The sequence below is a fragment of the Sinohyriopsis cumingii genome, chromosome 15, assembly GCF_028554795.1.
Source record: "Sinohyriopsis cumingii isolate HCF-2022 chromosome 15, ASM2855479v2, whole genome shotgun sequence".
Lineage (NCBI taxonomy): Eukaryota > Metazoa > Mollusca > Bivalvia > Unionida > Unionidae > Sinohyriopsis > Sinohyriopsis cumingii.
In genome coordinates, this window is record NC_142975.1 from 55,158,124 (window position 1) to 55,186,094 (window position 27,971).

General features: G+C 35.9%; 1 protein-coding gene across 1 annotated transcript; it reads left to right on the top strand.

Moving 5' to 3' along the window:
• On the top strand, window positions 1–27,970 carry LOC149781829 (uncharacterized). The gene is made up of 4 exons (XM_089935016.1): window positions 1–131; window positions 16,945–17,740; window positions 21,163–21,468; window positions 27,750–27,970. The coding sequence occupies exons 2-4, from the start codon at window positions 16,945–16,947 to the stop codon at window positions 27,968–27,970; spliced, it is 1,323 nt and encodes a 440-aa protein (XP_089791142.1). The 5' UTR covers window positions 1–131.
• Window position 27,971: the final 1 nt, after the last annotated feature.

The following is a 27,971-nucleotide window of genomic DNA, read 5'->3' on the forward strand; positions in this document are numbered from 1 at the left end:
CAGGCTTACTGGCTGTAGCCTGGGATTTTCCAGCGGCTCTATGGCGGCAAGAAAAAGGAATGGCTGTAACTTGAAGTTTTGACAACTTTGGATGTTTTTAACTTATTTAATCATCGAATTTAACATCCAAGGTACGGTTGACAATTCTTGAGATAAAACGTTAAGCCTTAAGGACTAATGTATTGGTACCAACAAGTAGATCTGGGGGGCTTTTTTCTGCCATTTTTGTTCACTTTATGAATATCACTTTCATTATTTAAAGGACGATTGTTCTTTCATGATGCAAACTGGATTTTTTACCCTGCTAAAAACCAAACTTTATCGTTTACAGAAATTATGTAATATTGCGCAGAATAGGCCGACACTGTGTCGAGTACTTCTGTTGTAGGGTTTAACTCCATTTTTCAGCACACGATAGGCTATACATGGCGGCCAGTATTAATGGTGGAGGAAGAACCCGGGAAAACCCCTGAAAGAACCACCGACCCACGAGAAGCTACTGGCAAGCTTTCTCACATACCTTCTTTGGTTGAATCCGAGACTCGAACCCACGCAGACAGGTGAGATGGCAGTGATCCGTAACGGAGAGCGCTTTAAACCACTCGGCCACTCGTGGCCCCCCGGGTAATTATGTGCAACGATACGTCATTTGTGTAAACATTGTATCGCGTTTTTGTTGGTGTCGAAAGTCCAATTTATACGACGATATAACAATCGTCCTTTAATTAAGGAAAGTGATATTCATAAATTATACGAAAGTATCCCACATTTCTATTCTGCATGCTTATTAAAAATTAGTCCTACAATGTAAGACATATCACATGTTTTTGTTTTAGGTCAGTCTTACTACTCAAATAACGGCCTTGGATAATTTGTTCCAATGTCGGTTGACATTGGAATGAGTAGTCATAGTTTCAGGAATATCTCACACTTGGCAGCCAATATCAACACTTTTCCACTAATTTATGTGTAATTAAAGGTATGATAGAAAGCCATAGGTACAAAATTTATTAAGCAAGCTTGAAATATTAGCAGTGATTTTTAAATAAATCACTCAGAGTTCTCCCTTGTAGAATTGTTTAGTACATATATGATTTTTGGGGGTAAATTGTAAGCAATAATACAAGCACCTGTGATCTTCCCTGTTGTTAACAGTGTGCAATTCTGCACAGATACTTGTGTTCACACACATCGGTGTACATTTTAGACACTTGTTTTCTCACAGCTCCTTAGTCCCAGTCAGCAGAAGGGTCCGTTCCCCAATATGATGTACTGAATATTTCAGGATCAAATGCTATGTTTGACAAGTTGTAATTGCATGTGGAATAACACAATCCTGCCTACTGCAGCCATTTTGAATTTCATATTTATGCTGGAGGATAACTTGAGATTCAAAATTATTGCAGTTTTTCTCAAGAGCATGGTGAGGTTATCGTCTTGTTTTGAAGTCAAACTTTATCAAAAACATTGTTAGAGATTTTCATCAGTGTTCAGGAAAATGATTAGCCTCACACAGTATAAATTTACAGTATTAGATGCAAGTTTATATTTATATTTGTTCCTGTTTTGGGGGAGGCAGCCATTTGTCATTTTTGACTTCTTATGCAATGTAAGTATCCTCAGTGTTTTAAGTTGTTGCTTGGTGTCAAGAAGCGATTTTGGGGAATATATGCCCAGAAGGTATACTTTCAAGAAACTGTGTTTCTTGGTTTCTTTTTCTATTTTCTATTTCTGAAGTTCTTAGTTTTTCAATTTGGTTATTTTACTTGTGTTTAGATAACTTTTTCTAAGCATCAATGGGTCTATATATTTTAATTTCCATATGTATGCTTTTTGCAACCTACAGACTTAACTGCCAATCATTTTCTTCACCTTACCAATATCATACACCACTTTATCTATCATGCTTGGTTATCAGACTCTGGTTCTTCACCATTTTAATTTACTTTATTCCCCCCCCCCATATAAATAGCAATCATAACCTACTGGTATTAAGTTTTTATTGGTCCATTGCTGTATTTAATTCTGGGTGACTCTTTACTTATTTTGACTCATTACTTTTTCTGTCTTTAAGTTTATTACTGCTTTCTTTTTAAAGACATTTACTCTTCGTGCAACACCAAAGTATGGTGTTTCTCTTCACTAATATTTGATAGTGTAGACTTGGTCCACATTTTGACTGCTTGGAATATTTGGGTATGCCCATCTTCTTTCAGCATCTTTATTTCAAAGCAAATCATTGGTAAGTGTGGCCACAAGAAATCTCTGGGGCTCACACAAGTCACTTGTTAATGCTGCAAACACTCTCAGAGGACAGATGACCGTCCATAGTGTAGCCTTTGGTTGAGGAAGAAGTTATTCTCATCTTCGTCTGGTTTCCAGTGTTCTCTTTCTCTGAGTCCCTCAGGTCTTAGAGAAATATTACTGAAATCTCCTCAGACTCCTAGGATGAGTGAACCTCCTCCCAAGGGAAGGTATAAATGGATGGAAAGCAAGTCAAAAGCCCTTCTGAAAGGGAGGAGCAGTACCATGCCCATCCCACGAGGGTAGAGAGCAGTTCGCACCCTACTAAGACGATGAAGCAGCACCCTCTCATTATTGCTAGGATAGAAAGGAAAGAGCAGCACCTTCAACTGACCCAGTGCTCGGTAAGGGCTAATTTTGAGCCCCTTTTCCCTCCCCCACCCCATAATTGGCGTGCAGCACCATTTCAGTCCCTGTGACCTGTTATTTTGCAGCAAGATCTAGACCCCTAAGGAAGCTTCATGTGCTCAAATCAAGTCTATCTGATTTGGAGATATATTTTCCCTCAGATCTGAATCGCCTATACAGTTCTTGCCCAGTGCGTGAATAGCAGGTAACAGGCATGGGTCATTGGAGTCAATAAGGTATGAAGATAGGGTTCAGGCTGAGTCCTCCCTTCTCTCCAGACTACTGTTGCACTGCACAGGAGAATGGAAATCCGGTTACTGATGCCAGATTACGGCAGGGGATTGGATTGGCACCGCCACTTCCTATGATTCCTCCATATCCCTATGGCATCTTGGGCCTTTCTCCACAAGGATGTGAGTGACCCTTTCCCAATACAGAGCCATGGGTTCTTGGACCTAGGCTGTATAGTAGTGAGGTTGTTCCTGCAGGTTATAGACTATTTCTTCTTACGAGGTTGGGTCGAAAAGTAGAGTGTAGGATAGAACCTTCCCCAAAATGCTCTAGGTGGGTGGGTAATTGCCCAAAACCACAGTGTATTCCACTGTACATTGTATAATAACTCCACTGGAGGAATTACCAAATCAAGTTTCTCCCTCCAACCCCTACACAAGTAGAAAGACACTGGGTCATGTTGCCCAGCAGAAAGTGCATCATGTTCATATCTGGTATATTTTTGTTGAAGCCAATGAATTTAACACAGAGCATGCCAATGCAGTACACTCACCCTTGAGGTCCACTACCCTTTCTCAGCTTTCGCTTAAGGAGGATGAAGAGAAGGAATCCTGGTCATTCAATAATCTGCAATGACCCCCCTGACAATGTAATCCAAATAAATATTTGTCTCAGCAAGTTTACTGATTTATTTGTAGTGAAAGAATGTCTTGGGTTAAAATGTGTTCTCCAGTAATCTTGTGGCAAACGAGGGCAGATTTTTTTAAAACTCTTAAACCATGTCACGAAAGGATTATTCACTTTTGGTCTTTGCGATTAGAAGTCACACTGGTAATCCGAATGGATGTGGCGCATTCCAGTCAAGGAAATTATTTTCTCCATTGTTAGATTAGATCCACAGTTACTCTTTTGCGTTCTGCTTCTTTCACTTTCTTCGCTAATGATTCTTAGTGCACGATGTTTTTATCTGGAGATCACTTTCCAGTGTAACAAGCATTGATGTTAAACATCAAGATGACATCTTGCTGAGCTCGATGGAAATCGTGTGAGTTATCGCAAGATTATGTGGAAGCTACACCATCATAACATTGCCTATACTAGTCTGGTTCCTTATTTTGTATCTTCCCTGCGTTGCAATCTGCTATACTAATAGAGGAGTGCAACACAGGGAGTAAACAAAGCAGGCGACTAGTCAGTGCATATGCTCGAAGTATACACGATGCCACCCCTCATCCAATGCATTGGATATTAAATAAATCCTGATCACATCATGCGAATCCTTTGCGTCAAAATACGCACAGCCAAAAAATGTGTGCGTCAACTTTCTCCAGCGTGCGCCACTGATGCACAAATGTGCGTAAAGGGAAACACTGTGTGTCCCAAATATTAAGGTTTGAATGGTGTGATTGCAAACTTCGTTCAATTTTGGAGCAACTTTCTGGGTTAAACTCGACCAGATTTCTTGCTCTTTATCACTTAGTTACAGTTAATGAGCTTGCTCATAGGTTTAGCAAGGGCCAAGTCTCTTTGTTTGCCATAAAGTATATTTAATACACTGTTTAAATAATATTTAAGAGTAACAGATCTTGAAGTGGTTTATTTGTCATTGCAAAGTGCATAGTGGTTTAATTTGTCACTGCAAAATGCATATATATATATATATATATATATATATATATATATATATATACAGTCAAACCCGGTTATCTCGATTACGTCGGGGGTGTAAAAAAATCGTCGACATAACCGGGTCCCGAGATATCCGGGTTCATAAAAACCGGTAATTTTAAAAATGTCCTTGAGCATTACTCCTGTCTCTTGCTGGTGTTTACTGGAATCCCCTCCCACTGCATGTTACAATAAAATAAACAAAACGCTTAATTGATAATAAAATGAAATGAACTAACCTGGTGTTGTTATCATTTATTCCTTTTTTATCATCATAAGTAATTTATTAAAGAAAAAATATATCTATGAACTCCTTATATCACATGTAGCGTATGCATCCATTACTGTAGTGTGCATCACTTATGTCAGATAACACACGACGCATTTTTATAATTGATGTGAATATTGAAAAACAAATCATGTTTGGTTGTACTCAGAGGTTCGAATATGTTATCAGATTGAAAAATGGATCAAAGAAAATCACAAACGAGAGAGTGAGAGAGAAACATCCACCGATTGCTTTCAGGCACCCGCCATTCACGCATAACGCGGTGTTAGGTGCAAAATAACCAAGATTGTATTATATCCAGGTTAATATATGACAGTATCTCGCAGATAAAGATCAATAAATGTTTTTGAAAATACATGTACATGTACATGTACATTGACTGTGAGTGCAGATGACACTCCTTTCGCTAGCATGGGTTACAAAGAGTATTTATTAAAGGAAATATGGATGGAAGTGACAAGATCAAGCCATTAATAATAGGAAAATCAGAAAATCCAAGATGCTTCAAAAACCTGAATAGGTCTTCTCTCCCCGTTGACTATAAAAGCCAGTCAAATAGCTGGATGACAGGTGATATCTTTACCAGCTGGTTACGCAAGTTAGATCGCCACTTACAGTTTGAAAAACGAAAGATCGCATTGATAATAGACAACTGCCATGCTCACCCACGTGTAGAAGGGTTACAAGCAATCACAGTGTATTTTCTTCCTCCCAATGCTACCAGTAAGCTTCAGCCACTCGACCAAGGAATAATTCAGGCTTTTAAAATCCATTATCGGAAAGCTTTAGTTTGCAATTATTTGCTTGCAGTTGAGGAAAAGCGATCCTATAAACCAACTCTGCTAGACGCCATCATGTATGCCCGTGCAGCTTGGAACAGTGTATCGCCGAAAACCATTCAAAACTGCTGGTTCCATTGTATTTTTCCGGAAATTTCTGATGAAGAATTTCACCAGCAGTGTTTAATTGCACAAGAAATTAAAGAGCCTCAATCAGAAATAGGTCTTGAAGCGATGGCTGATGAGATTGCGGACTCCATAGGCATTGCTCGGGATGAATTTTCTAATTATGTTCACGTGGATGATGATGCCAATGCCTATGGTGAACTTACTGATGAGGAAATAATCCAATCGGTGACAACGAAGCAGATACAATCATGCAAGCAAGATGATGATGATGATGATGATGATCAGCCTATCACTATCCCAAGCTACAGTGAAATGGCTGAATGCATTAAAAAAATGAAATTGTTTGTGGCAAGTGTCGACGGTGCCGAGCATATGTATGAAAACGTAAGTGCTTTTGAATCGTTCGTTACAAATCAGCACCGGAGTAAACAAAAGCAGACTGATATTACTTCATATTTTCTACAAAAATAATGTAGTGCACATTATGATATGTTTATGTACTTGTGTGTTTTATAGATGTATAGATTCAAAATGAAAAAAGTATTCATTTTTTTATTCATATATAGTATGCGTTTATTGTACATGTACGTGTAGGTAATTTTACCGTATATTTTTGTATTTCCACTACATTATGTTCAGTTTATAATTCCTAGATATTTTGAAAATATTGCTGACATGTTTGGCTATTTTGTCATAAAATGCTATACAATAAATCGTCATGATATTACGTGCATATGGAGCAATTTCATGACCTGAATATTCAGCCGATCAGCACTTTTCCGTCTGCACATTGATTATTAATGTGTACATGTACATAATATTTCATTACTTGTATCTCCTTGATTGTTGTTTCTTGTATACATGTACTTCGGAACATAATTCATATCTGAAATGTACCTTAAGAAATAAAAGGGAAATGATAAAATACACATGTAGCTGACATCTAAGATTCTGCGTTTTCGTAAAATAAAGTTACATTGTAATTTGTACACACTCTTGTCTTTGTGAATCCTTGAATATTTTATGTAGTGAACATGATATATTCTTAATAAACTAATCGATTAAGCTACTCTTACGAACCAAAAATAGAAAGAATATGAAATAAACATGTGACTACTGCCGTAACGGACCAAAATTGTGCCTGAAAATCGATCGCTTTTGCTGACTATTTCTTGTACAATTTCTGTGAGATTGACGTTAAAAAGTTGCATTTCGTCGAATTAAGCGGGTCCACATGTTACTTCGGACCGAAACTTATGCCCAACATAACCGGGTTATCGACTTAACAGAGGTCGAGATAAGCGGGTAAAAAATAGCATAACAAAGAAGAATTTTTTCGGGACCGGACCAAAACGCTCGACATAAGCGGGTTGTCGAGATAACCGAGGTCGAGATAAGTGGGTTTGACTGTATATATATATATGTACATGTACATGTATTCTAATTCTCTTCATCATCCACATATTTGCCATTTAAGTCACTTTGCATGGTCTTGCAATTTCTTGAGCTCAATAGCTCAGCATTCCCAGACAAGGTTCCAAGTTCTTGTCCATCATAAGACAACATATTCAAAATGGCCACAGTAGATAAGATTGTATTATCCCACACACATTTAGAACTTGGCAAACATAGGATTTGAGCGAAATATCCTGTATGTATTGCTGAAATGACCCTTAGCTTATTGTAATTCAAGAGCCAGGAAAAGAATAGGCAAGAGTATTCACCGAAAACATCAGTTAGTATCAGCACAGGTCTTATCAGACTAGAAGAAAGACAGATGGATATTTAAGTGTCAGGTAAATATTGAACTAATGATGTCTCCTCCCCCACCCCATTTTCTTACTCTCCAAGCAGCACATCTATTTCATCCATTTTGGATGCATCTTGTATTAGGATATGAAATGCATGATTTCACTTTTAGGTCTTGGCATGCCAGAATTGTACATTTATTGGTTAGGTCTATTTTTCTATTGAAAATTGAATGGCATATGAAAAACAGAATTCAAGATTCTAATACAAGAGCTGGTGTCACAATACTCAGAAATAACATGGAGTCTGTGTGTAAATATCGATAAGTCAGCCAGCACTGCTGCCCTGTGTATAATTATTGATCATTCTGCACTCAAAACTTATGTGCAAAATATTGTGTCTGTAATAAAATTCCATACTGATGTCCAAAGATTGTCATTTGCAAGTGCTGATGTAAATCATGTATATACTGGTGCTTGTGAACCCTGTGATCCTTGTACGTAGTAGTATGATAACAGTGGTTTTATTGATTAGTGATCTAGGTTGAAGTCTTCTACCCCCATATAAATTTCCTCTGGCAGGAGCAGTTATGGGTAACGTTCATGCCTGGTCATGTGCACATGATGAGACAAAGTCATCGGAGGTAGATGGCCATGTCCTAATCAGTAATCAAAATCCTGAGCCTCTTCTATTATACTACTACTGTAGTACATACAAAAATTGACCATGACAGGTGTAAATTTCATATTATTATCTATATGAATTATAGAGTGGTAACATTACTTGTCGTATTTATCAGTGGCCTAGGCAGAATATGTACAAATTTGCATAATGTACAGGTAAAACTCGTTATAACATGATGCTCAGGGTCCAAAGAATAACATCACAATATAATTAGTGGGATCACATTAACAAATTTATCTAAAAAGTTCCTCATAGAAAATGTGCATTGAAATTTCAATGTCCTCAGTTTTAACTAACCGTTGATCATATAATCTGCTTGGGACATGAATAATCGGCTTTTCCAAGAGCATGTATTTAGGATATTAAAAGAGAGGTCACCTTAAATGAAAATAAAGGGGAGCCATGCTGCCATCGCATTATAAGTGGAATAGTGTTATAATGGGATTTACCTGTACATACATGTTGACATTCATTAGCATATACATAAGCAGCAATGCATGTATTGTTCTGCATTAATGTCCTTTCTTAGTAGATGTTTCATAAAAGTTCTTGTCTTCCTCTTCATTAATTTGTCAGTTTCACATTAATTTCCATACTGTTTCCAAAAGCTCTTTTTAGGAAGACATTGAAAGCAATATACAAATAAAAAATCAAAATGCCTCATCTTCTAGCAAACGCATTATGCTTGATATCATTTATTACATTCATCCATCAGATATGATTTGACTCTGGTTTATATCAAGTAAATGGTGTAATTAGATATCTTATATAAAAGTTGGACACCTGCAGCAATAACAAAATGAGTGTATCAAGATAACTAATAATTATGACCAAAAACAATTTACAAACAATCATTGTACTAATTATAACATACATGCAAGATGGAAGACAGATCTAATGGCATATGTTAAAATTCTTTCTCAGGGTTTTGGTAAGAATAATGTTGCATCATATATTGATATAATGCAAATAAAGATATATAGGCTATGCTAGAAAATGTTCTGTATCTTTATCCATTGACTTGGAAAATTACATTGATTATTTTATATGAGAGTAATATGACAGTTGTTGAATGTGCAGAATTTGTGTTGAATGTTGCACTCAGTGGCCGTTCATGTTATGAACAAAATGATTTTCTTGAGCAAAGTTCTTAGTTTTCATTTTTTTAAAAATCTATCATCAAGCCCAGACAAAGAGAGAGAGTGGAGAGGATTAAGAAACAATACCTCCACCATCTCTCTGCGCATCCTGATGGAATTGCTGCAGCAGCTTGCAGAGAATTGTGCTGCACACCACGCTTTCTTGCAATGTTGTTGACGATAACCATCATGGAATGGAAATGGTCTCTTTCAAATGGTTTACTGTGTATGACCCCTGCTAGTATGCAATTTAGAGGCATATGACGAGAGAGAGAGAAGGAAGGGCCAATTTATCTACAGCGTTATCAGATATTTATACACGTCCTAATTCTAATGAAGACTGTGTAATAGATATGATGCCAAAACAAATTTTAGAGAATATTAATATAGTCACAATGCCTTGAAAATTCTACTAATACTACTGTCTTTTTTTCATATACTGATTTACATCTTTTGCACCAAGTTTATGCTTTTACTTTTTTCAAAGAAATCTGAACAAATTTACCAGTACTCACTGATTTGACAAGACCTTGTTGATCTTCTCTTGAACAGTGAGTGTAAAGTTATCCTACTGTTTAAACATGAAAAGTAATCCTCTGAGGTATGTACATTTAAATTTCCAATGACTGCCGCTTCTGTTTAAAAACAAAAGAAAAACTCCACTGAATTAACACTTTAATGCGAACCATGTGATTAGTCCTTGAAAAGTAATGACCCATTTATGAGACTAAATATACCTGTACACAGCTTCACACATTATTCAATTCTCACTGCATTTATACTGCATGGGAATCATTTCATTTATTGTTCTTTCCTTATTTATTCTTTCATTTATCACAAGATACAATTATCTCAAATAATACAGTAAAAACTGTTATGAGTGACCTCTGCTATGAGCAACCACCTGTCTTTATTTACCACAACTGTAATGTACAGATAGATTTTATTATATAAATGATCTGTTGTAAGCAACCACCTTCTGAATGCGACCAGCACCATAATGTCTTGGCAAAATATGCATTTTGACATTGCTATGGCCGCAATTGCAAAAATGTGGATGAACTCCACCATCCTTTATTTAATCCATTGACCGCTTGTACGTTCTAAAAGGAGAGATAGGCTGGCTATGAGTATCTGAATTTTTTTAGATATTCCATAGTGCCAACCCTCACGAATTTGGTGTGAATTTCACGACTTTTTCAGTAATTCATGGATTCACGCCACAAACCAAAAATTCATGAATTCTCCAATCCTCATTTATTTTAAATCTTTAATAAAATAATCGATATCCCGTTAAGCGCTAGTCGTGCTATTCACATATGCTGAAACGGTCCGGTACTGCTGGTCATGATATTAGTAGATCTACAGCCGATTAGTACAGTTGGCCCAGTAGCAAGCATTTTAGCCTATTTTAATCTATATTTTAAGAGTAGTTTTACAAACGCTTTTTGAGAGAAACTGGGGCCTAACCGGAATTTAGCTCCGTGCATGCATCACCAACACTGAATTGAGTTATATTTCAGCAACGTGTGTAAGATCTTCAAAGTGTCTTCAACACCAAGGAAAAAGAAATGTATTACTCCAGAAGTGAAGTTAAATTGGAATATATATTAAAAAAATTGGCCGTGCATTCTGCCATTAAACATTGATATTCATCATGCTTTTTGCACTCAGTGTACCATCACAGAGGGGGCCCCGAGTGGCCGAGTGGTCTAAAGCGCTCTTCGTTACGGATCACTGCCATCTCACCTCTGTCTGCGGCGGTTCGAGTCTAAGATTCAGCCAATGTGGGCATGTGAGAAAGCTTGCCAGTAGCTTCTCGTGGGTCGGTGGTTCTTTCCGGGGTTTTCCGGGTTCTTCCTCCACCATTAATACTGGCCGCCATGTATAGCCTATCGTGCTGAAAAATGGCGTTAAACCCCACAACAACAACAACAACCATCACAGAGACGATATGAGGAAGCACGTCGGTTGCAAAAAACACGTAGAAGTTGGGAAAATTAAGAATTTGCAGATTTCAGCTCTGGAATATTTTAAACCATTGGCGGAAGACCCACAGGCTACCAACGCTTAAGCATTATTTGTCAGTTTTCTTGTCAAACACAAGCTACCTTTGTCAGCTGGAGACCATGCTAAACATTTGTTCTGACAAATGTTCCCGGACTCGAAAATCGCTTCCAAAATTTTCATGTGGAAGAACCAAAAGTGCTGCAGCTCCAGTGCATTCCTCACAGCAACAGTGACATCAGAAGAGTATTTTCTCTAGTGAGGAAAAATAAGACAGATTTTATGGTCTCCTTAGCTGCAGAAAATTTGTCAGCAATTTTAGTCACCAAGATCAACCAGCAGGCAAGAAGTCTGAACTGTTTAGAAAACAAATTTACGATCAAGCAGTTGAGGAAGTTCATGTCTGCCACAGAATCATGTCTTGATAAATAAATATTTCTGCATATATGTTGTGTTTTAGTTATATATAGTGAACTCGATATAGTGTAGTATTTTCGGTCTGAGTGGATGGAGTGGTCAGAGTGGATGGAGTTATTGTCATGGTATTTTTCACTAATTCATGTCCAAATTCATGACTTTTTATCCCTATTTTCACTAATTGAGTCTGGAAGGTTGGCAGCTATGATATTCTTGTAGTGTTTCATATTTTCTATCGTAAACCAGACTAAAAGTACCTGTAGAGTATTCCAACACTTAGCCTGGTTTCCGACCGTATCCAACTCTATGAATGACCATCTGTATCTTGAGAACAGAGACAGATACCACTGACCTTTATTTAATACATTTGTAACAAATATGCATGGAAAGAACAACATTAACATAGTGGTTGTGTATATTGTCTTTAGAGTTAGTCCACATTTCCTGGGGGTGAATAAGGTCTTTGTTTATTAAACCAGCAAGTTAGAATCATTTGAGGGATTTGACTGATAGCGTTAAAGGCTTGTGGTGTTTGTTGTTTTTTTCTTTCTTTTTCCCCAGGTGTTGGTGATTACATCCCAGTCACCGCTGTCATCAATTCAAGTTGGTGCAATTGGTTTGCACACTTTGTTTATAAGTTGATCTCTGTAGTCTTCTTTGAATTAAGCCATTGACTTTTTGCCTCTGAGTAAATGGTTCTTTTTCTTGATGAGATAATTGTTTTTTTTTATTTTATTGTTAGATATGCAATGCACTTGTATAGATTTATTATATTTTCCCAAAGCCTAGTCAAAACCATCTTTTCAGTCGATATTACAACTGAGCACTAATTATGGTGACACCTAGTACCTGAATAACAAAATGAAACAAATTTTAATGCTGGAGAAAATAATTATTGTAACTGAAACAAGTGAAAAAGAGTAGACCCCTCACAAAATAGTGGTTTAAATGTCGGTAAAACAAATTATTATATTGTTATAAAGGAAAAGGAGTAAATCAAACGATTTCACATGATAATACATGTACATATAATCTTCAGATTTAAGTCAAAGTGTTATTTCATATTTAATGAAAGAAGTATAACTTTATTGTTATACAGTATATTACTAAGAACTATTAATACAAAATTGAATATATGTACAGTGATTGTGGTTGTGTTTCTTTAAATTGTTCTGAAACTGGACCTTGGAAACTGGTCTTTTTGTACAAACCTGTTATGAGCGACCACCTGTCTTGAGAGATCATTTTTTATGGCAGAAGGGGTGGTCTTTCATAACATGTTATTTTAATGGTCTCTCCCTGATAAAGAATTGGCTTGAGTGGTTGTTCTACAGAAATAAAGATGACCATTGTAAACACTGTTGTAAAATTAGCATCAGAAGATGTCAATTTCTGCGTGGGAAAGCTGTACTTCTAACATGAAGCCATCTGACTTGGCACGTTGTAGTTGATAGATCAAATTATGGCTCCATTATTAACAGCAGAAATTTGGTTAAGTTTGGTTATTGTTCCTAATAAATCAGACCTCAGCATATTGTTGATATGAATAATAATGTAGAAGATTGTCAAGTCTTAAATTGTCAAAAAAGTTAAGGTTTTCTGCATAGTTGTACCCACATGTGTCATATTATTTGTTTGTTCTTGTAAGGAAAAATATAAAAACAAAATTTTTATAATGATTGAAAAAAACTAATCAGTCATAAGGAAATAATGCTTCAATAACCTAATCGTAATATAGATCCAAGCCGTTTAATTATTTCAATGCAGTTTTGTGTTTGTGACTATTGAAGCGCTTGGCTATTGAGACAAAAAATAAAACATGCAAACCAATTTCTTTCAGTAGTATTTAGTGAATTTCTGTATGCTTTGCAGCTAAAATGGATTAGGTGGAAGACATGGGATTAAATCCTCATCTCTCTCTCTCTCTCCATCCATCAATCAATAAAATGATGGCTTTCAAATTTATATTTAAACGGATTTATTTTTCCTATACACGAGAAAAAAAGTTAAGAAAGTGCTAATGAATTTCAGTATTATTGCACTCACTGCAGTGGAAAGAACAATAACTAATGATAAATGTCATACATTTTACAACAAAATCACATTCATATTTGACTGATGGGAATCAATATTGTTCCAATACTTACCCCATACAAGAAAACGGCTGGATCTGGTCATGTTTTTTATTTTGTCTCCAAAATTTCAAAAGGGTCCTAATTTTTCTCATAAGGGCACCAAAGCAAAAGTCTATTTTTCTGTTTATTCAGAGAGTACATAATACCCTTAACACATGCGCAAGAATAAAACAATGGTCAAATTTCAAATGACAGTACATTTGTGCCCATTTTGTGGGTTTTTTTGCCAGGTGGGGGCCTTGATCTGGCCCTGATGAATTCTCAGTACTGTTTCTTCTGACGTCCAATCACAGGATTATAGAGGTGTTTGTATTATAGAGGTGTGATTTAAACTTGGTATTTGTATTATAAGAAGGACACCATGCTTTTCTTACTTGAAATAAATTTATCTTGTGATGATTGAAATAACAAAAACATATCCCAATCGGAAAGACAATCTAGCCCCATTAACAAAATGGCATGTCCCTTGAAGTACATGTATTGTTAAAATTGAATAAATATGTATGTTCAGCCCTGTGTGGGTTATTATATGATACGTAAATTCAGAATTTCCTTTTTTTTTTTTATATAAACAAAAGTTATTATCAACTAGAAGTCTAAACCTTGGAGGATTATTTTTCATGCTTAAACTGTAGAATAAGTATTTTACATTGTTCAAGAGTAGATCAATAAGGAGTGTCTAATAAACTCAGTATTTAAGTTCAGATTACTTTGAATAAAAAAGTGTAAGCATATTACAAAAACAGTTGATCAACCTTCTTGAAATGTACAGATAAGAATTTTTTTTTAAAAATTTTTTATTGTTGCTTATATTTGATAGAAATTTAGATGTCTTGATTCTTGAAATGGTATCTCATTGTAAATCATACATGATGTTTCGTTCTTACCATGGGTGGTCAGGTTCATTGACTGTTCAAATGTTAGTCAGTAAAACTTCCACTGTTAATGACTAGACCATAATTTGAGCTACATGTTTTAAGTCTTTCGTTTGATAGAAATGCACCTTTACCTAGCTGGATTTGACATCTGTTGCTAACATTTTATAAGAGTTTTTACAGTGGTCGCTGCCTTGATTTCTGCTGAACATCTGCTGAAGCCAAGTCTTAGTGAGAGACCATTTGAGTTTCTAAATGGGGATATGGTAAATGCTTGAAACTATTTTATTCTGATTTAGTGTATTAAAAAAAAGGACACTGCCATTCCTTGCTTTACTTGAAATGGACTTATCTTGTGATGAATGAAATAACAAAAAAGTACCACAGTCAGAAATAATAATTTAGCCCCATAAAATTAAATGGCCTATCCCATACAATACTTAAACATTCAGAATTTAACTTAAGTTGGTAGTTGTGTACCTCTATTTTCAGTCTTGTAACAGGGTCATTACTCCTTAAGGACTAAACACATGGTTTGCATTTAAGTGTAAATTCATGTTTTCGTGTTTTTTGTTGTGTTTGTTTTTTTTAAGCAGAAGCTGCTGCTATCTGGAATTAAATTGTCCATACCTCAGAGGATTACTTTTCATCTTTAAACAGTAGGATAAATTTACACTGCTCAAGAGAAGATAACAAGGTGCCTCCTGTCAAGTCGTAGCACATGTTTTCTAAATGTACGAAACATACAAGAATTTTAAATTAATTTCTATTGTCCATATATGTGATCAAAATAAAGATCACTGAATAGTGAAAAGCTCTTTGATTGTTAATCACTCATGAAGTGCCCGTCTTTCTGTTGGTGGTCTTCATTGATTGGCTATTCAAATGTCGATCAGTAATACCAATCAGCCTACTGAAAAAAATTAAATAATTATGATTTTTATCACTTTCACCGATCCATTTCGTGATATTAAACTTGTCAAATGAGAATACCAACAATCATAAGTGTATTTCCTTGAGCTGTTGACACAAGTATACACCTGCCTATGCTTAGTAGAGTCTGTGCACAAACATTATGCCTACGGTTAAGGCCAACACATGCCTAGTAGTTCTTGAGAAAGTGTTGCTTCTGTATGTATATTTGGTGCAGAAGTACTGCAGAAATCTGGACTGGAAGATGTATTTTGGATAGGGCTATATATATTTCATTGTGTGGGCACATGCTCAGCAAATAGTTTAAAGTAACTGGGGAAATGAAGAAAGAAATTAGTATTTCTCAAATTCTTTATTTTAGTAACTGAATCAAAAGTCCATGTAATCAATGGAGCCTTGGGTGGCCTAAAGGGCTTGCCTTTACCTTACCAATCACTGTCATCTCACTTTTGTCCGCGTGGATCCTAGTCTCAGGTTTCCCAGTGTGGGTATGTGAGAAAACTTGCCACTAGCTTGGGTTTGTGGTTCTTCTCGGATGTTTTCCTGGGTTCTTTTTCCAGCAGATACATTAGCCACCCTGTATTGCCTATCGTGTGCTTATAATTGGCATTAATCACTTGAATCGAAACTCCATGCAATCATGTTACATATTGCTTTAGTGTCTTCTCATATGTAGCTGCTAAAAGTTGTGTGATTTCATGGGGGGAGGGTAAAAACAGAATCTCTCTCATGACTATTAAAATCACTCCATCATTAAACTTTATTATATTTTGTGACACTTCTAAATATTCACATGGAATTCTTGGGTTGAAAATATCACACAGTGCTTGTACATCACTGTATTATGGTGGGCAAGACCTTGAATATTAAGTCATTGTGTACAAATTCAAAATAGCATTACCTGTTGTAGCTTAACTGATAAGTAAGTTTCATAGGATCTAGTGGATGTTCACTATTACATACAATCATATTTTCTTGATAATCCATCCACTACAAACAAGAAAGTGGACATTCATGATGACCACTATATCCATTTTGTGACAAACAACAGCATGGACAGATTAATTTCAGCAATAGAAACATAGATCTTTTGTAATCCATGATGCATGTATTGTAAATACTCTATGACAAACTTGTATATTTTCATAAATGATAGGTGGACTTGTAATTTCAGTCTTTCAGTTCAGATCATTCCATTTGGTTGTGGGTGAGTTGGTGGTCAAGTAAGTCATTATAAAACTTTTTTCATATTTGCAGATGGCCACAGGAACCCAGAAATCACTATCTCTTGATGATGACAGTGTAAGATTTTTCCGCCTTCTTGCCATTCTTGTTGATGTTGGGACTGATGTCTTACGTAATATCCTGCACAAAGAACATCCAGAGACAACTTTTAGCCAGGTGTTGCAAAAACATCAGGTTCTTTTGACTGATTTGCATAGCAAAAAAGTACTTACTGCACAGCAAAAGGAAAAATTGTTCCCTGTCACTGGTGCAGCAGATTCATCCACTTTTGATGTCACTCTTTTTTGCATTCTTTTGAGAAATATCTGTCCCAGTATAGTGAAAGGACCACAGAATGGTTGGAATAAGCAGCCAGCAAAGGCTGATTTGTCTGTTGGTGCAGACATAATGAGGTTGAAGGAGATACGAAATGTCGTTGTAGCCCATACACCCAAGACAAAACTTCCCTTAAAGGAGTATAATACTACAGAGGGGAAATTAAAATGTGTCTTAGATAGACTTGCAAAAATTGTATCGCTTGAATTTGCAAAACAAATTGATGCAAGCATACAAAATATAAAGAGCAATCCTTTAGATTGTCATTCCTATTCAAAATGGACATTTTATTTGCTTGGTTGGTGCCTAGAAGAAATAGAGCAGGGAAATAAAAAGATAAGAGATAGTTTTGAAGGAATTTTGGTGTTAATGAACGACGTGTTAAAAGCTGTCAACACACCTTCATATTTTCCTGTCCTCTTAACAGCATGGAAAGATGCAGAAAAGGCACAGCTTGATACTGGAAAGAAAGTCGATCAGTTGATGAAACTTGGTAAGTTGAAAACTGAGGGGTAAATAATTTAAGACTCAGCAGTGACTGTTCATTGATTTTTCTTTATGCTTACCCTGCAAAATAAGCTTTCTTTATCACCAGCTTTTTGTGGAAATTGTGGATATTATATTGGATCTTATCCTTCCATCCATTTGACTGTCCATGTTTTCACTCAGTAACACCCTTTATTATTATTGGATTGCTACCAGATATGTTATACAGCTGGATATTGTTGAGATAAGTGTGATTGTCATGGTAGTTTAGGAACAAGTGGTTGTTTTAGGGAACATTTTGAGAGTCTTAAAATGCACATATTTTAATACTTATTACAAGGTCAAATAAGCATGTGAGTGCATCAGAAGCAATAAAGAAAAAGTGTCCAGGGAATGACAGTATACATTTTCAGGAACTAGCTCTCCAGGTAGTAATTCTGAAAACTACTGGCAGAACAATATTCTTAGCTAGCTAATTCACCTGGTCATTCCAAGTGAGTGTATGGTAATGACACTGCATCCATTGTCGGGGGTAGAATTGAACATCCTTGCTACATGCGTTTTGTTGTCAGTGGAGAAAAACTCGGCTTGCTAAATCCTATTTTCTACTGACTATTTTATAAAACATTCTTTTACATATACTGTACGGCTTACACAATTTTTCATTTCTTCATGCATTGTGGTGGGGGTATAGATAATTAGGAAAAGTCCCTCCATGCATTCTGATAGAGCTGCCATGGCTTCACACAGGGAACTGCTTTGCTCATGATGATTTCATGCAAATTCACATCTAGCAATCACCAGTAGTATTAATAAAATGGGCATGATTGATCGTTCAAGACATCAACAAGCAAGCGCTGCGAGTTTCATTAAGAAAGAGGGACAGCACCATAGGGCATTGAGTTATCTACATTGTTGCTCTTATAAATTAACTGAAATTGATTTTTCCAACTAAAATTTTACATGACATCAATATAATGCCAATGATATGTGAATTATTCCATAAAGCATTTTTAAAAAGATTTAAATAAGTTACTGAAACCATTGGCAATTTCTTTACCTAACTAAAATTAAGAACATTAAATGCAATTCATTGATTGTTACAGTCACAGGGGCTCGTTACAAAGAAAATCAAGGGATGGGGGTTCTAACCTGTAACAGTATGTGTTACATTGTTACAGGTTAGAACCCCCCCCCCCCCCCATCCCTTGATTTTCCTTGTAACGAGCCCCTGTGGTTACCATGTGATATATTTAGAATAAAAGTCACTAAACTCTTTTCATTCAAAAGCTGGCAAAACGTAAGCTAACTAGTCATACTGTAGGAAAAACATGAATAGAGAACAACAGAAGCTTCATAGAAGTATAGTTAATTGTTTATTAAATATCTTTGTAATGAATGTATTAATTGCAGAAAGAGACAGAGAATAGGCAGGGGTAGGTTGTGAGTGGTCACTAAAAACTGCAATGCAATTCAATCAAAAATGATATATTATAACCCCATCCTTAGAATCCTGTGGGGATGCATTACAAATTGCAGTTTTGATTCAAAGTATTAAAATAAAGGATGTAAATGAACCAACTGTTTACTTTTTAGTGTATTTCTCACCAGTCCTTGTAGTTAAGTGTTTTTCCTGTTCCTTTTGCTAATTTTTATATGCTTTTGTGTCTTGTTTAGCAGATGTTGCTTCTTTTGTGTTAACACCTTCTTAGTGACCAGTGTTTGGGTAAGTATTGCTTTCCCACCTTTGATTCCAGATAACCTGGGGGCTATTTTAGTAATTTTTTTATCTTTCATAAATTAGTATGTTGTATGGTATGAGTAAGTGGAAATACATGATCGGCCAGTGTTTAGCATGTATGTGAGGTAAAATAAAGTTTAATAATATAATACTTACCTCAGTTGTTATTGGTAGATTTCCCCCTCCCACCCCACACTGATGCCCGACTAAGTTAGGCTGCTCCCTCCAAAAGAATTAAAGAGCGGCAATGCACATTGGCAGTATATGCAGGGTGTCCAGAAGGGGTGGTACAGTTTTTACCCTAATGGGAGGACAGACTTTTTGTATTACAGTCAAGATATTTTCCTCCCAGGCAAGTACCAAATGTGCACTAACAACAGATAAGTATTACATTAAAATTAGTTTTCCCGCTTCCCTGATAAAATTACATTTTAAACTTGTTATTGGTAATGTCAAATTTAGATGAATAATTTGATTTTTTTCCTACCCATGTACAAATATTTATTGGAAATATGACCATTGACATGTACAGGAGTCCCCCTGACGGGCGGCCACCCTCTTCTTACAGCTAATCCCTTGGCATCGATGTGTTTGTGTTCAAAAGTACCCCTCAAGAATGGCCACCCCTCTAACATAGCCAGCATATTAGTACAAAAATGTAAAATGTTCCCCTCACAAGCGGCCACTTTTTATTTCAGATGTGTCCAGAACCAATAATTAATTCATATCGTGACGTAAGTAATCAGATTATCTCTACCGTCGATACATGTCTCCCGATGTCAGGTTTCCATTGCTGAAAGAAGTGTTGACTAAAGTACATGTACATGTAACACTAAGATTAATTATTATTATCTATAAAAGTCAATGTTTACAGGAAATGGGCTGAACAGTGTTATGATAGAGTTTTGGGCTTCACACATCTGTTGAATTCTTTGATGATTACAACTGGACATAATTGTCAAGATCATAACATGGTCAGCATAGGCTAAAAAATAGTTTCTGTTGATTAACACACACAGAGAAATTAACTTTGAATGAAACGGACTACCAGACAAAGACAGAAAAATCACATGATGATACAGTGGGAAAATGGAGCAAATGGAAAGTGAATTATGTATGTACCAAGATTTAAATGACATTTTTGAATGGATTTGCTATGTGCATGACAATAGTACCCGCTTGCATATCACACTTATGTCAAGAATAAGAACTAGTTATATTCAGTTAAAATAAGTCTATTATTAAGACAAAAAGAACCTTTTAATAATTTATGTAGCTTTCTTACTACCTACATTACATATACTTCTCACAAAAAAAATAGTCCCTCTCTGGAAAGGCCACCTGTCTTATAAGGCCACTTTCCTGGTGTAGAAGCAGTGGCTGTATAACAGGGGGACCACTGTATATGCCATTTGCTGTTTTTGAAGTTGTGGTTGAGGTGTTAAGGGCTATGTGTATTGTTGGTTTTATAAAATAAAACTTTTACCAAAATAGAGATATTGCTCACTTTTGATTCTGAATCTTTGTTGTTTTTTTTAAACAGAAATTATATAAAATATCTTTCTAATCCAATCAATATTATTGTGGGTTTCTTTCAGACTACTGCAGCAAGTGTTCATCTTCTGCAATTTTGAGTTCTCTGTGACTTTATATGTACATGTAGTTTCTACTTTATCTTTGTGTTGCAGCATATTCAAACAGAGATTATGCATCACATTTGAAACTTGGTTTGACTAAATGGATGAAAGAACTTAAAAAAGATGTCACTGTTGACATACTTTTACCCAGACTGCTAGAGGCAGAGGTGTTTAATCGAGAAGAGTCCAAGCAAGTGGAGACTGAGGATGGACAAGAGAAGCAAGTTAATAGAATGCTTTTCATAGTAAACAGCAAGGACAATGAATGTGTACTTAAGTTTTGCCGGTACCTGCGTGAATTCCATCCTAAACTTGCTAATCTGGTGGAGAATGAGGCAGATGATGGATACATGACAGGTATGAAAATTAATGAAAATGATACTTTTATCTGCTGCAGAAATGCATGTTATCAATGCAGATAGAAACTTGATAGTGTAAACTAATTAGGAGATGCCAAAATACCATCATTAAATTAACTATCTGAAATTACCATAATTAAATTAACTATCTGAAATTGTCAATTATCTGAGTCTCTATATTTTCAATTTTAATAAATTTTGATAGTACATACAATTCTGGGCATAAAGTATGTTTTTTAAAGAAGCCCCCCCCCCTTAAATTTGGAACATCGACAAAGAATATTTTACCCAACAGGTGATAGAATAAATGACTATCACACCATGAAACCACTTTAATGTTTATGTGCCTTTGTTAGTAAATTTACACCATGTATTTTGTACATGTGTCTTGAAATAAATGTACATGTATTCATTTATTTAGTAGTGGTTTATAGCAACTCAGCACAAAAGTAGTGATGTAGCGTCAACCCAAGGTAAAGTTAGAAAAATGTAACATTTAATTGCTAAATACTTTATGAAGATAAACCCTTGCAAATAAATGTAAACATTAAGTGCAAGAGGACAAAATATGAAACAAAAAGATGTTAAAATTGTAAAAAATGTATATAAAATGACAGCTAATGGTAACATGCAATTTTCTTAAAGCATGAATAAAATTTGTTGTGAAATCCACATTCCCTTAAAATCCATGATTTTCTCGGGTTCTGTGTCCTCTTACAGTCTCTGCAAGCAGATCACATCAAAATACTTTGTCAAAGGATCGAAATCGATGCATTCAGTAAGACTGTCAGTGACTTAAAGGAGACTAGAAATCAAAATTTTCCTTTTACGTATGTAATTCTCTACAGATTTTAATTCGACTGTCATGTTTATAAATTAAATATCGTAAGCGGGTAGTGATTTTATTGCATGGAAGATACCACGATTCCGTAAATTCCCGAGTTTTTCCGAGTTTTGATGAGACGACAGATCACGTGGTACCGTGACGCAATACTAGCCAGTCCTCGAATACAAACATAAACACTGGCGAGCGAGGAAGACGGAAGGAGACCACATTTGCGTTGCACATTCAAAACTTGAATCTGCAGTCTGATATAATAGTTTATGTACTGTACTGGTCAGTGCTAAAATAATTTTTTTAGGCACAGGCCCCGGGCTGGTGACTTAAATAAACTCAAGCCCTGACTGAAATTCCACAAGCCCGGACAGTTCATACCTGTCAACTCTCAAGCCGGGAGAAAAACCTCCCGATTTTGGGGGTATTTCCTCATCTACATCCCGATCTCGTAATATCTCTAAATTTTTCGCAGCGAAGTCCCGATTATTACATTATGTCTGTCAATTTTCATTTGTCAGAAGAAAAAAACCCAACCCCAAACCATTTATAAATAGATATAACGTATGCAATCCACAGTCTAAACTGCCACACTGCAGACTTCGTAGTGATATGACTGCAAAATTGTTAAAGCTACGTTAAAAATTAAAATCACACGCACACACGTCTAAATCCGGCACTGGACAAAAAAATTAATATCACACAAGTTTCTTTTCTTTTTTTCTTCTCCAGTAAATAGAACGTGAAAATTAAACATTATTCAAATAAATTTCAGATGTTTTTAAATAACTACAACAGTACTATAGTATACAAAAATTAAAAGAATAAAATTGTTACCAATTAGCTTAAATGAATGATCACTGTGAAATTTTCTCTGCAAACAAAATCGCATCCCCATTTCCGCCAAAGAAACTCGGCCAGTTAACACCCTACATTCCTCTACCGTATATGTAAAGTTTAATTACCATGATTAAATTATAAGGAATAAAACAAAATATACCATGCAGTGTATGTGGCCCTAAAGAACTAATTCTGAATAGATATTTTGTTCAGCAAACAGTGTTAGATGCATTAAGACTTAAACCTGAAGTCCATGGCATCGTAAGTAACAACAAAATAGGCATCGTTTATTTTGGCAATCAGTTCCTGTTGCTTACACATACACACACTGTCGAACATGGTTTCTTTGAAGTATGTCCGAAGGGCAGTCCTTTTCACAAGATCAATGCAAGGATAAGGAGTCTGTTCATTAGTCACACCGGCTTTATTGTTTGCGCACTTAATTCAAAACTTTAGCTATTTTGCAATTTAGGCAGAGCTGACCAGAATATGCAAAATGGGCTTGTCCTGGGGGAATAATAAGGCGTATCACATGGAGAAAAGGTACGTCCCATGGGCGCTCGCACATTAGGGCAAGGGTTGGGGGTTGGGTCAATAGTCTCCCCCCCCCCAGTTTCTATTGCCACCCATTTAATGTGAAACTTTGACCTCTTTTCTTTTAATCGCTGCTATTTAAACTGCCCAAGGAATAGTTTTATATCAGTTCCAATCATTACAGATTACCGTTTATACATACTACATGTATACAATGATTTTTTTTTTAAATTTGTAATTTTTATAAGATTACTGAAAATTGTGTTTTCTCGAAACACGAAATGGTTTAGAATCTTATTTTTGGCAAAGCCTCCATTTGATTAAAATCAAATCTAAATTTCACCTTGGACAGTAGTGATTTGATTTAGATTGTGCCGTGTTAAGGCATGTATGTCAACATCTTGAAAATACATTTACTCATTTCACCAGTGCCATCAAAGTTTCCTCAGGCAAACAATTTTTGTTTCGACAAGCCTGACGGGCACCTCACTTTGAATACAGGATGGGCCGGAACTAAAACCAGAGGGGCCCAGGGTGTCGGGCTATCAGATTTATTTTTAGCACTGCTGGTGTAGATTAAAGATTTGTGAATTGATTGTTGCATTTTGTGGTCACTTACTCGTCCTTCTGCCTATTTTCGTAACTTGCACCTTTAACACTTTTCCCAGGATTTAAAATATTCAACGTTATGTCTGGAACAGCGCCAACTTTTAGTCTAGGCCTGGCATTTGCGTATCCTTGAGCTGCCATTTTTTCAGAATCCCTGTCGTAACAGTCCTTTGAGAAATGTAACGAGCACAGAGTGCTGTATGGTGTTCCTTTGAAATCGACTCGTTTGTAATAATGCATCCATTCTTTCATTATGCCTTTATCTTTCGGAAAAGAAAAAAAAATGTTGTCCACAGGCTTTTCTTAATATTCTATTACACCCGTAAGCAACGCAAACCGGTATTGTCTTTTACTCTGGCAACTCCCACTTGAGCTTCTGGAGTCGCTACTATGACGTCACATCCCGAAAGTAACCGAATAGGCGCGGAAATTTTGCATACGAGGTCACGGAAATTCAGCTCCTAGAAGATAGGCCAAAATTTTAATATTGGCATTATGGTCGCAGATGATACTTCAGGATAAGGTATTCTGCTATAGTACTTTTATTATTATTCTATATTTCCATTGGTTTCTGGTCTCCTTTAAATTTGTCACAGGCAACTAATTATTTTATGAGCTGGGGGCCCCAAGTGGCCGAGTGGTCTAAAGAGCTCTCTGTTACGGATCACTATCATCTTACCTCTGTCTGTGCCGGTTCGAGTCTCGGATTCAGTCGATGTGGGTATGTGAGAAAGCTTGCCAGTAGCTTCTCATGGGTCAGTGGTTCTTTCCTGGATTTTTCCGGGTTCTTCCTCCACCATTGATATTGGCTGTCATGTATGGCCTATCGTGTGCTGAAAAATGGCGTTAAACCCAACAACAGCAACAAAACAACAACATTTAATGAGCTGTGGATCCAGTCCATATGTGGTGTTATATTAAAAACTGTATTTAAAAATGAATGTTGCTGATTGACTGGGAAAATAAGTGGAAAAAATGAAGGTAATTTTTTAGGAGAAGCCTGTGTATGGCTAAATTAGATGTATTAGTTGGCTTGTAAGTAAAAGTAAAACCCTTTTATTATGTACCCATCAGGATGTAAATGGTGAGGTATTACTGGGCTGGATTTTTATAGTGGACACCAGTGGTGCACATAGGGGACACACATAATTTCAAAGGGACAGGAAAAATATTGTGAGATATCTTGAATTTTGTAATAAAAAGCTCAAAATACACATGTACTGTTTGTAGCATACAGTTCTTTAATTTTAGTTAACATGTAGAACTATCATCTAATCAGTTAATGAAACCATCTTCTGTCTTTCTCTGCTCTCCACAGCCTGACATCATTAAACAATACTGTAGTATTTTGCAGTCATTGTTGTCTCATATAACATATACAAAATGTTAACGAAAATAGATCTTGGAAATCTACATTTGTGGTCTTTGAAAGTTCGGGAAAAGTCTTTGAATTTATCATTCAGAATTCTGTATGAACCCTGCTTCAGAGGGATGACAATAAAGGGTATGCACTTAACTACAAAGAAAAGGGAATTAACCTACTTAAAAGATAAATTGATTTTAACCATCCATTCTGGCGATTTGAACTGCTCCAGTCTGTGTCTGTGCGTTCCATTGATTCTTTCCACCAAAATACTATAAACTCTTGCAGATTTAGAAATCAGAAAATGTATTGGCTGCTGATTATATTTATGGTTCCACCTGTTAAACTTGAATAATTTGATTTCTTGGTTTATTGATTAAAGTAGTTACTCAATCCAAATGCATCACTGAAAAGCAATAATGCATTTTCAAACCGTGTTAAAAATATTTATCAGACTATGCACATCTTCAGATTGGACCAAATATAGCTTGAATAAACCATAATAGTGTTACAGGGTAGCATTGGCCATTAAACTTCCTGTGATTACTCAATGACTCCCTATGTTCTGTATGGCTGATAAGCTCTCATTAGAGTAAAGGCCCAATTAAACTTAGACCATAACACATTAACCCCTAGCGACAAGTTAATGTGTCAGGAGGTAGTAGCTTACTGCCGAGTTCTGTAGTGTCATGATCATGCATGATACACTAAAGGGGGTGGTGTTATAGAAAGTTAGACATGTAGCTCTACAATGATATAAAATAATCTGGAATTTCTAGTTGCACTACAAATACAGAGGGAAAAACTTCCTTTTTTTTCTACCCAAAATCCGCCCGTGGTCACAATCCGATTTTGTGTTTGGACTTTAGACTTTTTGGTCTCAGATCTAAGACAAACCAGTATGAACTGCAAATTGACAGATGAACCTTTGCAAAAGGTACAATAAGATAGGCATTTGGAATAAAGAGTGGTCTCGATACAAAAATAATGGCTCCATTTAGCAGAAAAAAAAACAACTTTAACTTTTACCCTTTTTGGATCTATTTAGAAATTTCTAGTTGCATCTACATTTCAAAATGTGTTTCCTACTCAAATTTCAGGCAAAAACAACAAAAACATCTAAGGGTTAATGGGTTTAAAATATTGCTATTTGTGATGAAGGGTTATAACCAGGGTTCTCTACAAATGAAGGCCTCATTTTGGTATGGTCAGTATTGACTTAAGTGTTAGAGTAAGAAAATGCAACAAAATAGTGTCAATTTATTGCTTTGTTCTCTGACCCAATAGATCCAAAGTATGCTTACAAGCCAGACATTTATTTTATTGAATTAGAAAATGTATTGCCATATCAAATACAGTGAATTTACTATTTTTCTTGAGTTATCAATTTTTCTGTTGTCTGTCACCAACATTTACAAATATAAAGACAACTTACATTTGAGTTAAAGCAGTAGACTTCTGTCTAGATCCATAAAACAAAGTGCTATAAAAGATGCTGTTTGTTTTGCAAAAGCATGGCAAATTGATATCTCATAAAATAGATGAATTCAAAGTATGGTACATCCAAAAGAAAATTTAAATATTGGCTATGCTGCTGTGGTGTTCTTATAGGTACAGATTTGAGCTTTTGTGTCAGTTTCAATGCTTAATAAAATTACTCTTAACATTGACACAGAGAGAGAGATCGATAACAGGTAAGTCCCCGTGTGCAGAATACAAAACTAGCCTTGCTCCAATATGGTTGAATAGTTATTTAACTGGACTGTATGCCGCAAAATAATAAAAAGCTACAGCTAGACATCAATGAGCCATCATGGAGATTGCATGTAATGCTGTATATCTTTTTGCACTTACTGTTTGTTAATAGGATGAAGCAGCCATTAAACAGAGTACAAACTCTCCATCCAGCTCAAACGTAAATGAGGATGAACACATGGAGGCCTTGGCTGCAGAATAACTGAAATCATTCTACTCAACCAGTGTATGGAGGTGTCATTATCCATGCAGAAATTTCTTTTTTGTTTTTTGCAGTTTGTTTTTCTTTTCTGAGCATAATTTATTTCATACATGAAAATTTCTTTTAAAACTTTCTTTACAGAAGAATTACTTAAGTCCATTGAGGAAGACAGAATCAAGAAGATTTTGGTTTCTGACTTTGAGAAAGGCGATAATATTAGCATTTCAGCTGAAGACCTGCATGCCATTGTTGCTAGGAAACTCCGAGGATGCCCAATAAAATTTGAACGTCTACAATATATTGTTACAGAAGTGTTCATAGGGTCCAGATATGAAGAAAAGAATGCAAAGTATCCTTTTTAAA